This window comes from Teleopsis dalmanni, chromosome 2 (assembly GCF_002237135.1).
Source record: "Teleopsis dalmanni isolate 2A chromosome 2, ASM223713v2, whole genome shotgun sequence".
NCBI lineage: Eukaryota > Metazoa > Arthropoda > Insecta > Diptera > Diopsidae > Teleopsis > Teleopsis dalmanni.
In genome coordinates, this window is record NC_051847.1 from 161747752 (window position 1) to 161761925 (window position 14174).

Below are 14174 nucleotides of genomic sequence, written 5' to 3' on the forward strand. Positions count from 1 at the left end.
TTGTCTTTTCCTTGCTATTCAAATCCGCCTAACTTTTAAATAGTTTCTTTATTAAATTGTTTATGGTAAAGAAATGTTTTTAAACTAATTATTTCGGTTATTATATTTTTTTATACAATTGATTTGAGAAATTTTTTTATTAATTTCTTGTATTTGGAAATTAAGTTTAGAATTGGTTCAAATTTGTATTATTTGAACAAAATCACAACTATATTATCAAACGGAATATACATTTGATTTCAGACAAAATATTGTTGTTTTAATTTATTATAGTTTATAACAAATACATAATTTTTAATGAAAATTTGGTTCAGAATTCCTTATTATTAAGTCATTGATGGATCTTATTAAACTCTAACACGTTAATTAGGAATTGAACGTAAAATTGCATAAGCAAATTTAAAATATCATTCCGGTCGAATGTGAATAGCAGTAACTAAGGGATTAGCTGGAATGAAATTATCTGGATCACTTAATAAATATGGATTTATTAAAGTTACTAGATTTATAAATATAATTAGGATAATAAATCTGGTAATATCTAAAAATGTGAAATAAGAATGGAATGAAAGTTTATCAATATTTAAATTTAATCCTATAGAGTTATTTGATCCTGTTTGGTGAAGAAATAAAAAAGAAATACCTTCTATCGATAAAGACTCCCTATAGTCTGTTAAGGATTCTCTTATCCAGTTTGTCAATTATATTTAACCAGCTAAATAAAATATCAAAACTATGTTTATACTACGCTTTTATGTAAATGTGAGTGGTATTTGTTTTAATTATTTGAGAAATTCTTTAACATTGAAAACATTAAAGCAAAAAGAAAAGGAAACTTTAATCATGAATTGAAAAAAACCAAACAAAAACCAATGAACAGACCAATGATTAAATTGCTGACAATCAAAGCACTCATAAGACAATAAAATTCCGACAATAAAAAAAACTAAACTAAAACATTAAAACTGTCAACGTGAACCAATTGCCTTTTCAATAATTCATCATTGCGGTTATGAGAGTGAACAGAAAAACCCCAAAGGGCGTTTTGCACAATAAAGGCTTCGTCGTCGTATCATGCACATTTAACAAAATCAAACCTAAACTTACCCTTATCAGTTTCAGGATTGCGTTGATTCTCCTCAAACAGAAAACGTAGCTCGGTTTCTTGTTCCTCCGACCAAACACCTTTGGCGCCCCTGTAAATATAAAACTAGTTAAAATTCTGAACTGAACACAGAATAGAGGGTGTTGATGCAGAAAACATTCATTTATCATTAATTTTGAATACTTAAAGCGAACGAAAAATCTCAGCCGTAGACACATTTTCATTTCATTATGATTTCTTAATTTAAAATGTCTCTAGGGAGATTTTATTGAATATTGGCATGGATACTCACGATTCGTATTCATTACAATAGCCAGATTCCAACTCATTTGCCTCTTTAATTGATTTATAAAATAATAATTCCGCATAGATTTTTGGGTTTGAGGGGGCGACTTCAGCAAATTTACGTATAACGAAGATAGCAAGACGACGCAGCTCTTCCTGGTGGGCATCACGACCTGCATTGAGGACTTGTTGAAAAATAAGAAAAAGTTTTGCCTACAGAGAGAAAGTAAGGTCCGCACAAGTAAAGGTTAATGTAATATTTGTAAAAGTTGTTGAAAAGTTTGTTTTATTTAAAATAGTTTAAATTTAATAATAATTTAAAAAGAAAATAATTTTAAACATGTGTAACTTCATTAAAAATGAAAATTCTTTTTACATCTTAAATTCATTATTTTTTTTTTTTTATTAAAAACAATGTTGTTTTTCATGTCCTAATTAAATCCGACAAGAGCCTAAAATATCTTTAAATTTGTTAAAAGTTAGTTTGAATACCGCCAACTTACTTGGAACAACATAGCTGAACATGAGCAACCATATGCGATGCGGTGCAGAATGGTAACAGCTGCCTTCAAGGATGTAGTTGGTATCCGTGCCCAGTCGGCGAGCACCACCGTACAAGCGCGTACTATTTTCGGATTTAACAGTCTGAAAGAATAAAATTAAATTAAAATTATAAAACCAAAGTAAAATGGAAAAGAAAATACAAGAAAAATTAACAATGGCAATAAATTTAACTTTTATTTTAATTGACAAAATAAAAAGTAGCTTAAACAATGAAATAAAAACATTTTAATTGTTCCATTAGCTAAGCAGCAGTTGGAACTGCGCTTTGAAGTCAAAATTGCGCCAAACTTTTTTAATGGAACACAATAAGGAAAATACTTGTCTATGGAGGACAAAACGATTAGAGGCAGCCGACAATAAAAATGGCTGCCAACTTCAATTTCGCCTTTCATTTTATTCATTTTATTTTTACTATACATTATAAATTCCTTTTTTACATTAGATTACGTTTGACTAAAATGACTTTTGACGTTTATCTATAATTAGTTCCCTTGTGGGCAGCGCGTTTTTGGTGCCTCTATGTGAGAATAAACACTCACAACAACAATTACTACAAGTCCATTAAAGGATCGAGAGCAAATAAAAAGGCTGCAAACAAATTTAATTACCGCCAGATGTCATATACTAAATTCTTTCAATATATAATATACAAAATGCTAATAAAGTAATTTGCATCATAAAAATCACAGAGCATTTATTTGATTAAAAGTCAAAAGTGTAGTATAAGCCTGACTTGCTAAAGATTCAATGCTTTAAGTAAATAAATTACATAAAACCATAAAACAATTTTTTTGTTTATTGGTAGGTCGGATGGAGTGGCGGCATGTTTCTAAAAAGCCCAATTGAGCTTAAATTATGGGTCAGCAGCAAAAGTTATTAATTAAACTAACAAATCTTTTCAAAGACTATTGATGATAGATATTTTTTTGACAGCTTTATGGTCAACCCAAGAATTTACTTGGTAAAAAAATTTCCTTACTATCACAACACATTTAGAATCGAAACTGGCGTCTTCTCATAAAACATAATATGCTTAATAGAAGTAACTACAGTTATTATTAATTACTAAACGGTATTGATAAAAAAAAATATAGTTCTAATAATATAGAACTATATATAGTTCTAATAATATAAAAAAAATTTATAGTTCTAATAAAAATTAATTATAAATTAGGAATAAATATTATTGAAAAATAACAAAAACCGATGGTACTTGCTAAAAATCATATAAGAACAATTACATAAAGAAAAAATTGCCAAAAACAACTAATTATAGTTATAATTATAGTATTTGGCAATACCCGAAATATCTATATTATTTTTATATACAACAGCTAATTTTTGTTGCATTTCCTTATTATTTACCAAGTCCATAAATTCTTGGAATCTTTCATATCCATCTATTCGAAATGTATAATGAGAAAAAATGCGAAATAGAAATAACTCATTATTATTTACCCAGCCCACAAATTCTTTAAATCTTTCATATCACATCTTTCATATCCATCTATTGGAGATGGATAATGTCTAAAAAATGCAAAATGAAAATAACTGCTCTATAACTTTATGCTATCTTGCATAAAAAAAGAGCAATAAATAAGTATAAAACAAAGTATTTATGTTATATATTACTTTGTTTATATGCTATATCCAAATCGAGTCATCACTATATTGTTATATAAATATCATTGTTATATATATAATGCTATATTTATGTACTAAGCTAGTAATACTTTGTCTACATTTCATCCATAAAAATTGTTTACATTAGAAATGAACTACAAATTTTCTACCTAAACTTTGTTTTGATTTTTTTATTACTTATTAATCCTTTACTTGAACCAACAAGTTTTTTTAGTTTTTATTATCCAAAAGGTAATAAAACAGATAATTAGCAATCGAGGTCAAAATAGGATATTGTTGACAAACAAATTCATTGCCGTAAAGATACAGTACCTGACATGTAGAGATCAAAATTGTATAAATAGACATGCGAACTCATCAATACGGCATTCAAAGTTTGTACTTCGAGTAAAGATCACATTTGAATTATTGAAAATAATTGATTTTATTAATAAGACCGACTTATTTAGCAATGGAGATCATGAAATCTACTGTATATTGTCTAAAAATCAATTATTCCGGAATAGTCAAAGAAATCAAGTGCGAGTCAACTTTCAATTATATGGACGTTTTACAACAAAGTAAGTATGAATACAAATATACACATTTATTTTATTTATTAATTCAAAATTATTTAAACTATAATATTATATTATATAAATTATAAAATTAATTCATTATTTATTTTTTTATAATTTCAGTTGTTGACGCCTTTAATATGCCTAACGATTATACAGATTCGATAATTTTATCAACCCGATATGGAAATGTAATTAAACGGGAATTCTTTGAGCGAGTCGTTATGAAGAATCCATCAGATGGTAACATGTATTATGTTACATTGGACTTGATGAAGCTTAAACCAGAGAAGTCAAAGGTCGAAAGTAATAATGAAGTGGTGCCCCCACATATGGAATTCAGAAATAAAAATAAACGGAAGTTGGAAATAGATGAAGATGAAACTAATGGCGCTGTACCGGTATATAGACAAAACTGCTTTATTGTGTCATTTAATGAATATACAAACGAAATTAATGGAGATCTACCTAATAATCATGGACAATTTAAAAAACGACTTTGTGTGGAAAAGAATTTTAAAATATTTAAGAATTCACTTAAACGTACTAGTTTTAATCAAAATAACCGGAAACGTGGAATTCGAATTTGATTGATAACTATTATAGAATTAAGAATATATTTGTGACTATAATGAAAAAAATGTTAATTTTTAAGGATTAAATATCATATTTATTTTAAAGTATTATGTTAGATTTAAGTGAATTATTATTAATAAGTTAAATTTTAAATTTAAGTAAATTTTATATTATTTTGGTTTTTATATAGGTTTATTTCTTAAATTATAATTTATTTTCGCGAATTAAAAAGGTTTTAAATAACATTAACAATTTACTCAAAATATGATTTATGATTTATGAAAAATGTTGGAAAACCCGAACTTGATTCATGGATTCATGGTTTCAAGTTTGTTTTTGTATTCGTATGATCCATGTCGAAAGTTCTCTTGTTTTTCACTCAGCCGCCTGTGCTCAAAAGTGTTAATATCTTTTAAATTAACACTATCTTAATTCAGACACTCTATGTATCTTTTCAATACTTTTTATGAACTTTATAGATGAAAACACTTGTGATTCGAAAAATTTTACAATTTCCACTCCATTTATAACATATACTTCGATTTTTCGATACTTTTAAGTTCTATCGTACTAAATTTTACGATAGTAATAAATTCAATCAACGATCTTTCCGGTCTTAGCTGATATAATTAATAGAAGGAATAATTTACTAGTATTGAATTCTACAAACAAAAACTCGGAAGTTGTACAAATAGGCTGAATGTCTAATAGAACTCTTACAAAACTGACTTTCCAAAGAATTCTTAAAAGTTTTAAAACTCAGTTGTGTAAACTGCTTAGTTGAATTAAAAAGATTACTGATATAACAATATATTTTTATTAAATCATTTCAATTGTTCATAAGACGATAATATAATGTTGTATCAACTTTTCTTTTTATATATCGACTTACCTTTTTGCAAAATCTTCAAATTTGAAAGTTTTTTCAACTAATCCATTATCTACAAAAAAACTATAAATGTTAATTTCAATATTTTAAACGGAATATTTACTTACCTTCATATTCATCGTTTTCCTCATCACCAAGATCATTTTCATCATCAACAAATTCATTCTGTTCAGCGTTTTCAGTATCTTCAACTGAAAAAAATAGATATTTTTTAGCATTGGTATTGAAAAAAATTTGTTATTCTTACAAGTATTTAAAATTAATTAGTTAATAATTAATAAAGTACTCAGTACATATCTGATTTGTAAAAAAAACCCTCATCATATATATTAGAAACTCAATGTAAACTTTCAAAGCGATACCCTACAAATTCGAAATAGTATAAGATTTCAGAGATGCGCAGCAAAAAATTCGGCTCAATAGAGCAAAGAAGCAGTTGCGCGCCTACTTTTACCGAATTACCGAATTTTGTATTCACCAAAGACAAAAATTTCACAATTGGTAGATCTGATTGATTTGTGAACAATTCAAATTATTGTACTTACTTGACTATAATTCGACGACTTTCAAGCTTCATAGCTTATGATGGTGGCGTTTAACGGTCTCTCTCGGTTTGCTTTTAGATCGTAACATCAGAGATAATGTACACATGGAAAAAGTTTGGAAAGGAACAACATTCAACAATTTATTTCGTTCACACAATAGCTTTCATGGGGCATTTTTTATATTGAAAACTCGAAATATTCATTCATTATATCAGTTTCCAATATACAATATCATATACAAATATAATATACAAATATCAATTTCCAATTAAAACATTATTATGCAAAACAGCTGGGTTGTTGCTTCGTGTAATATTATCAGATTATTAAACTATGAAACTTACCAATGATATCAAAAATTGATATTGGTTATTCTGATAACCAATAAATGATATTAGAAAGAGAAAATATGGCTGGCTCGGTCATACTCTTAGAAAAGATAAGAGCACTATAGCTCCTTCAGCCTTAGAATGGAACCCGGCTGATCAAGAAGAAGAGGACATCCAAAGACAACATGGAGACGAACAGTATACACAGAAACATCAACTTTTTATACATAATACAGCATAGCAGTACAGACATTTTTCGCTATTCGACAATTAATAATAAAAAAAAACTTGCAGAACCTCTTAAAATCTGGAAATAACTCATACATATATAGCACTGATCAAATTTGAAAGTATTCGCAAGATAAATGTATTAGTCAAAGAATATTATATTTTGAATAGAAAATAAAAGTAGTGAAGATACAAGTTGCAAAGTCTTATTAGGATAATACTGCTGAAGTTGTGTCAAGGTTGAAATAAAATCTCTGCCCTTTTCATGCCCATATATATAAATAGTATTGAGTTAGTTTCTTAAAAAATATTTGCATGGTCAGCAAGTGTAAAATTCTTTATATTCTGCATATTTGATTTCTTTTGTGTGGATTATGGAAATCGTTGTTCTATTGTATTTTTATGGTAGCCAAAGCATCGTAAATAACTAATCTGGGTGGACAGCAAAACTTGTCTACGGACATTTGGGTACACACATTACAATGTTGCTTGCACAACAAACTGTCCACCTCACTTCAATAAATTTGAATTCAGATTTTGGAAGAGCGCTAATGTCTGCATTTTGCAGATAAGAAGTGCCAAAGGAAACACAAAGATTGAATTGAATAGTCGTCAACTATTTACATTTTGCTGACTTTTTTTCTTGTTTACTTTATTAAGGGGAAGCCATTCAATGCATAAGATACATCAATAGTTAAAGCAGTTGGAATGAGGCATTTTATGATTTCTTTTTGTCAGCATGTGGGCTTTTCAGGGATAAGAAAATGAAAATGACTACTTTAACTGAATGCACACAATAATGTCAGTTAAGTTAAAGTACAAATGAAAAATGATTATAAGTATTAAAAAATATAAAAATGATAACTAAAAAAAAAAACTAATTGCCTTTTTTACTATCTTACAAAAAAGAAGCAAGTCATTGGAAAAATAGTAGCGAATTAATATTGCTAACAAAAGTACAAGTTTCAGTTACTAAAATTAATAGAATAAATATTTATATGATGGCTTTCTTAAGAAAAATTTATACTTAAAGCAAAACTTATATGTACGGCTTTGGATCAGTGGATTAAGTTGCGCTGACTCTGAGCTTCAAGTATGGCAGGGCACGAGTTCGATTCCTGGTACTTGTAGTCTCAAAAAATTATTTACGAGTAATTAAATACAAGAATTATTTCCAAGACCACTGATGATGGATATTTGGCAATATATCCATCCATTAAATCAATTAATTAAATAAAATGAGTTTTTGTTGTTGTAGTTTCACTACTGTTCGGAAAATCTCTTTAACTAATTCACTTTTATTCTGAACCGCAGATACTTATAAATGAAAATGAGAATTAAAATATGCAGTATATATGTATCTAAATCTGTAGAGCTAACACAAGATTATTGGTTAAATAATCAGCAACATTTTAGGGTAAAAATAAATACAAACAGGTGAAGATAAAAAGAAAAACATTTTCCTTACACATTTGTTGATTTGATTGATTTGAAAAGATTACTTCATTTGATTTTTTTTTTATTTCATTATAAAAAATGTATTTAGTTAGTACTAAATATCTAAATAAATACAAGCATATTTAATCAAACACATGTAGGAGTATATACTATACGCACCAATCCGTAGGAGATTGTGTTGTATTGATTGCGTTCAATGTAATCCGTTAAGTCAGTATTGAATGGAATTGACAAATGACAGGCTTTGAATCTCTGCCCATTGACTTGGAGAACAGATTTGATTGCGTTTGAGAGATTTGTTATTTGGAGATGACTTTCGTTTTTCCTGTCAGGCAAAAACTCTGTGAAAGATTGTTTCATATAGTAGGCGTTAAATGCTTTTAATAATTGGTTAGTTTTTGTTTTTTCACTTCAAGATGTTGTACATTTGAGTATAAAAACTGCAGTACAAATATTATTTGTTTTTAAAAACCAAACAATGAAATATTTTTTATCAACATTTGTCACAATTTAAGCTCATAAATGGCACGTTAATTTTTTTTTTATAGTATATATGTATTTCATTTTTCGATAAGTTATCATTTTACGAGTGCCAGGATTAAGGAAGCAAAAAAAAAACATAATTCTATTTTATGAAACTTTTGTCGCACTCGAAGCTACCCTAGCCACGTTCATGATTTGGACCAATTGTACTCTACACATAAATCTAAATTAAACTTTTTAGTAAGTGTGTATTATGGCCACAGTGTCCTGCACCGCTGCGGCTCGCATGGGGGTTTTTCTTATTGCGTATCCTTATAGAATCTTTGGGCGCATGGAACTGCGATGGTGTTCGTGCTGTTTTATGTTTGTTTACGATCGCAACAAAAATCCATTAATCATCACATAATTTTCTGGTGTTGCTCATATTTAAGAAACACATTCATAAAACCACCAAATCCACATTTGACAAATAGTCTTTACAAATGTCACATTTGTTAAATATTTACGCAGCAGCAGATTTTTTTCTCTTAATATTGTTTATATGAAGTTAAAATTAAAAACAAAAAATAAAAGAAAAACAAAAAAAAATTTTCATCAAAAGAAAATTATGTTTAGTATGATGAAATTATTATCTTTACTTTCACATTTTTGTGATTATGCTTTTTATAAAGAAAATTATTTTAATTATTACTACATTAAAATTTAATTCGAATTTATTAGACAATTAAATTATAAATTTAAATTATTGCTTTAAGCTTCATTTATTAGGAAAATGAAAATTTCAACACATCAGTTATGGATACGTAAGTACATCTGTCCGTTGACTTCTTTTATTTGAAGACCAACAACACACATTAACTCAATTTTGTTGAATTCACAAATTATAGCAACTTTGTTGGAAACATATTGGCAACATGTAAGATACTTTCTAGCTGATAGTAAGAGAAAATAAAAGATAGAATGGTCAAGTGATTTGATGCCCCGGTATTCCAATCGAAACATGACAAAATGAATGTAATCCTTCATCTATATAATAAACATCACAATATCCTGTGAGGATATCTGTTCAGATTAAAATTGTACTAATTTGCTTAAAAAGAAACCTTAATGTAGTGTTTAATGAAATAAACCACGTGTGTGAACATGTCGTTTCTTGACTCATTAGTTATCCTTAGAAACAAGTTTTTGACTATACTTTTACGGGTCACTAAAGCAACCTCAATTCCTTTATGTACTAAAGATGCAGTTACTATCGATAGTAAATTTTTTTTTCTATATCTCCCAAATTATGTATATGATGAACTACTGAACCATGTATGATACTGCATCAATTAACAATTGACTTCGCATATGACTTTATAGCACCCTAACTATCAGAGTAGATACTATCTTTTTAAGTCCATTGCTCTTGACAGTGTGTGTATGTGTAAAACATTAATTGTTATAATGTTCATAACAAAGAAATATTATATACTAAAAAATATATTATAATCCCTAAAAGCAGTTTATACTCAACAACTAAGTTGCCTATTAAGTAGTAAATACCCGGAGATAACTAAAAGAAACTAAGTAGTATGAATTCTTGTTATTCTTTAAGATTGACTTGGTTTAAATTTGATTAAAACGCACCAATCAACTGCTTCAACTAAAGCGAAATTTACTCAATACTACGGTATCGGTGCAAATAAACCCCGGCATATTAGGAAGACATGCAATGAGACTTGATATATTCCTTAATGCTTATTGCCGTGATTGTAGATCTACGGAGGACAGGGAATCAATATTTTAAATTATGTTTCAGTGCCCATCTTTATTCAGTATACTAAAAATTTTTAAAACTCTTTTTTATACCGACTTGTCATCTTTCAAAATTAACGTGAGAATATTTTCAGAATTAATAGTAGTCATTACTTTTTTGTAATTTAACTAAAGATTTAAAGAAGTAAAGTATAAGATTTATATTGCAGGTATTAAAATTAACCTATACATGTAGACTTTTAGGTACATATACCAAAGAGAGTAAACGCTTTCTTACACGGATATTGGTAGAACCAGCAATTCTGTCCGGACAAGAAAACCTTTTGGATGATTGTACAGAATTTCAATATTGTATATTAAACAACAATAATTTATTTTTATTAGAATATGAAGAATTAACATTTTGCACCATCAAACTAGAGTTTCATGGAACTTAGAAATTAATTTATACAACCCCATAAGAAACGCTAACATAAATAAAGACTATTGATATCCTTTGATTTAATGATGGTACATAATGATAGTACGTTTACATTTTCTACTTGTAAGAATATGATAAGTATATATATATTATATAGACCTTATATAGATAAGGTCTATATATAATAAATAGAATATACTGTTTTGTTGATCAGAAACAAGTAAAAAGTAAGCGAATTTGTTCAGAAAAAAACATAAGTAATTATGTTAAGGATATGCACGTTCTGTAATAATGTAAATAATGTAAACATATTAATAGAAGAACGTTTTAAATGTCAACTTTTAAAGGCTATGTTACACTTTCACCATTTACGTTACTCCACACCACATTACACCATATTGTTGATATTCCAACAGTTTTAGGGAGGAGTAAGACCCAGGAATTTTTTAGAACTATTAAAGACATTAATACTCGTATAAGAAGGTATTACCGGTAGTATTCATTTTGTATATTTTTCAGTAATAAAAGGCTCATGTAGGTTTGAGGGTGTTTATGCCCCTGCACTTGGAGCAAATTTTAACAAAAAAAAAAAAAACAGTATGAATGGGATCGCATGTCATCGTTAAGCTCAACAGGGTGCGCTCACAATATAATACTTATATCGAAATGCATAAGAAGGGAAACGATAGGTGTGGTAAATTGGAAAAATTACAAAGAAGCAACAAAGGAAATAATAGAGGTAATTTGCACGCAACCAGCTAAACATATTTAGAATAGACGCATAATAATATCGATGTCTATTGTTTTGTTTTTTTTTTTTTCATTTTCGTTGCAATAAAAAAGAAAAACACAACACATATGAGCAACAGGGCCGGAGAAATATTTATATGACATATGTGCTTCCTTTTTCCGTATGTTATTATGTATGAACAATTGTGATTACAAATGATTTGAAGCTTTTAATAAAAATGCAACACTAGATACAAAAATGTGTTGCAATGCAAACGCTTCTCCATTAACACCACCCACAAATCTACTCAGAACAGACTTCTTTAATACCATTTCATAGTATGAGCGAGCATACCTGTTCTTAAAGTTTACTTTGCCACCTTTCGGAAGGAAATTCCAGTCCAAAATTTTTATGTAGAGATAGTAGTAAATATATACGTGTAAGTATGTATATATATGTGCACATATACGCGTTTATTATCATGCATGCACAAGAGGGCATATGCTTAAGTTTTGAATTGGCAATCGTTGCGTTATAAATAAAATCTGCTCACGCAATTTACAGGCGCCTTTCCATAAAACTCTACTTCCTGTTGCTTCGAAAATACCCACGGACACGCAGGCCAGCCCGTTAATTCGCATGGTTCATTTCTGCTATCGCGGATTAATCGTCTACAATACTCTAGCGAAATCATCTCAAAATGATTATTATTTAATAATGCATTAAAATGGCGCTTTTAATATAATTAATTGAAAATAATTACAATTTTCATGCTCCATGAAATGAAATTTATTCCGTTTTGTTTTCAATTATCTACGTGAAAAGCGATCAAGTCAAATTCAACCGCAATTATTTGCAATAATTTATGTTCATATTTATTTAAATGTTTTAAATTTTTTTTTTGTTTTTTTATTAAAAATATAAATAGCAAATAATAAAAAATAAATCAGCAATAAAGTATTAAATATTTAAACTAATGAATTTATTATTAATATAATTTCATCACAGAAAAAAATAGCTTGGGTTTAGTTCATATGCACAAAAAAAATGACTTTATTCTTCTCTATGCAAATGTATAATATGATATTGAAAAGTTTAGGATATATTTTTTAAAACAAAAATTAGGAATAAGTTTTGTACAGTATCTGAATAATCTACTAAATTTTTATATATGACACAAAATTACTTGACAGAAGAGAATAGTTTTGAAGGCATCATAAAAACATATTAATTTTTTCTTAGTGTTAAAAAAATAATTTTCTACTTATAAAAATAATTAAATTTTTTTTACAAGAATTCTGTATATATGTATATATAACATAATAGAAGCCAAAATCCTTACTAATGCAAACTTTAAGGTATGCTCCAAATGCGAATTTCGTTTACTTTGTAAATAAAATTTCCTTAGATATATAATATTAAATCGAAATAATAAAATATAATTATTTAATTTATTTATTTATAAAATGCAATAATTGAAGCCCTGCGTTCCCCACTCATAAGCGAATCTTATTAATGCATGAGGCGCGCACAAATTGATAGAAGCCAAATTTCCAAATTAATAGGAAGCTCCGGTTAATAGATAACTGAAGGTTTGGACACAAAAATAAAGTTATTATAATTTGTAAGGTATAATCTTCTATCTAGACAAAAATTTCCGGAGACTAGACTTCACTGTGTCATTTGGTAATACACTGAGGGTTTGAAGCCATAAAAATATTTATGAGGCATTGACGGCAATAAAGCTTCAGTTAGTAGATAACTGAAGGTTTAGATACGAAAATAAGGGAATCATAAAAAAAGTAATCCATATATTAATTATATAAAAGATCAACAAAATTTTATAATATACTACATGCAATCCCATAGTTTTCAATTTTTCTGATTAAGGTTCAGATGTGAGATATCAACGCAGTTAAACATTTCTCTAGTCTGTGCTTGCGGTTATAGAGATATTGTCAACAACTGTAAGGCAGACGACCTGGTCACCCCGTCTGCTATTAGCAATAAAACATTTATAAAATCTAGGCATATAGTTGACACAATGCAACTATTTTGATGAGTTCTTTCTGTACTAAACTTATAAAAAACAAAAAAGAAAATTCGTAACTCTCATTATGATGCTCCGTAAAGATATCAGTCTTGTGGTAGGTTTGCTCAAGGGTTACCGCCGATTAGGGAACGATGGTAGTAGATAAAATATCCGTTTTAATCATTACTATCAAATTGTAGAGAGGACGATGAAAGTGCCTCACATCTGCTTTGTTACTGTGTAGCATATGCGCGACGCCGACTTACTATTTTAGAGAATTACTTTTCTGAAGATCTTGGCTTACGCTACGATATCCTACAAAAACGCATTTTAAGGTTCAAGGTAATTTTTAAATCTCTGTGTGTTTTATACGGTAACACAACAGGCCAATAGATCTTAGTTAATCCTTAGGTTCGCCAAAAAAATCTAACCTAACAATGACGAAAAATATTTTATGATTGTTATACTTTTTTTGGTTAATATCATTACTTTTGATAGGAATATACGGTGGAAAGAATTTATTACATAATTATAGAATTTATAAAAAAATTTAATATAAAATATTAGATG

The 14174-nt window shown here is 28.2% G+C and overlaps 1 protein-coding gene across 1 annotated transcript in view; it reads right to left on the reverse strand.

Moving 5' to 3' along the window:
* Nucleotides 1–14174, reverse strand: part of LOC119677436 (protein timeless homolog) — a 110535-nt gene that overhangs the window by 3365 nt on the left and 92996 nt on the right. The window contains exons 12-16 of the mRNA XM_038088777.1: nt 5728–5811; nt 5624–5672; nt 1894–2035; nt 1398–1603; nt 1108–1196 (exon numbers count right to left, since the gene is read on the reverse strand). Coding sequence (XP_037944705.1) covers nt 1108–1196; nt 1398–1603; nt 1894–2035; nt 5624–5672; nt 5728–5811 — 570 coding nt within the window. The remainder of the gene's footprint in view (nt 1–1107; nt 1197–1397; nt 1604–1893; nt 2036–5623; nt 5673–5727; nt 5812–14174) is intronic.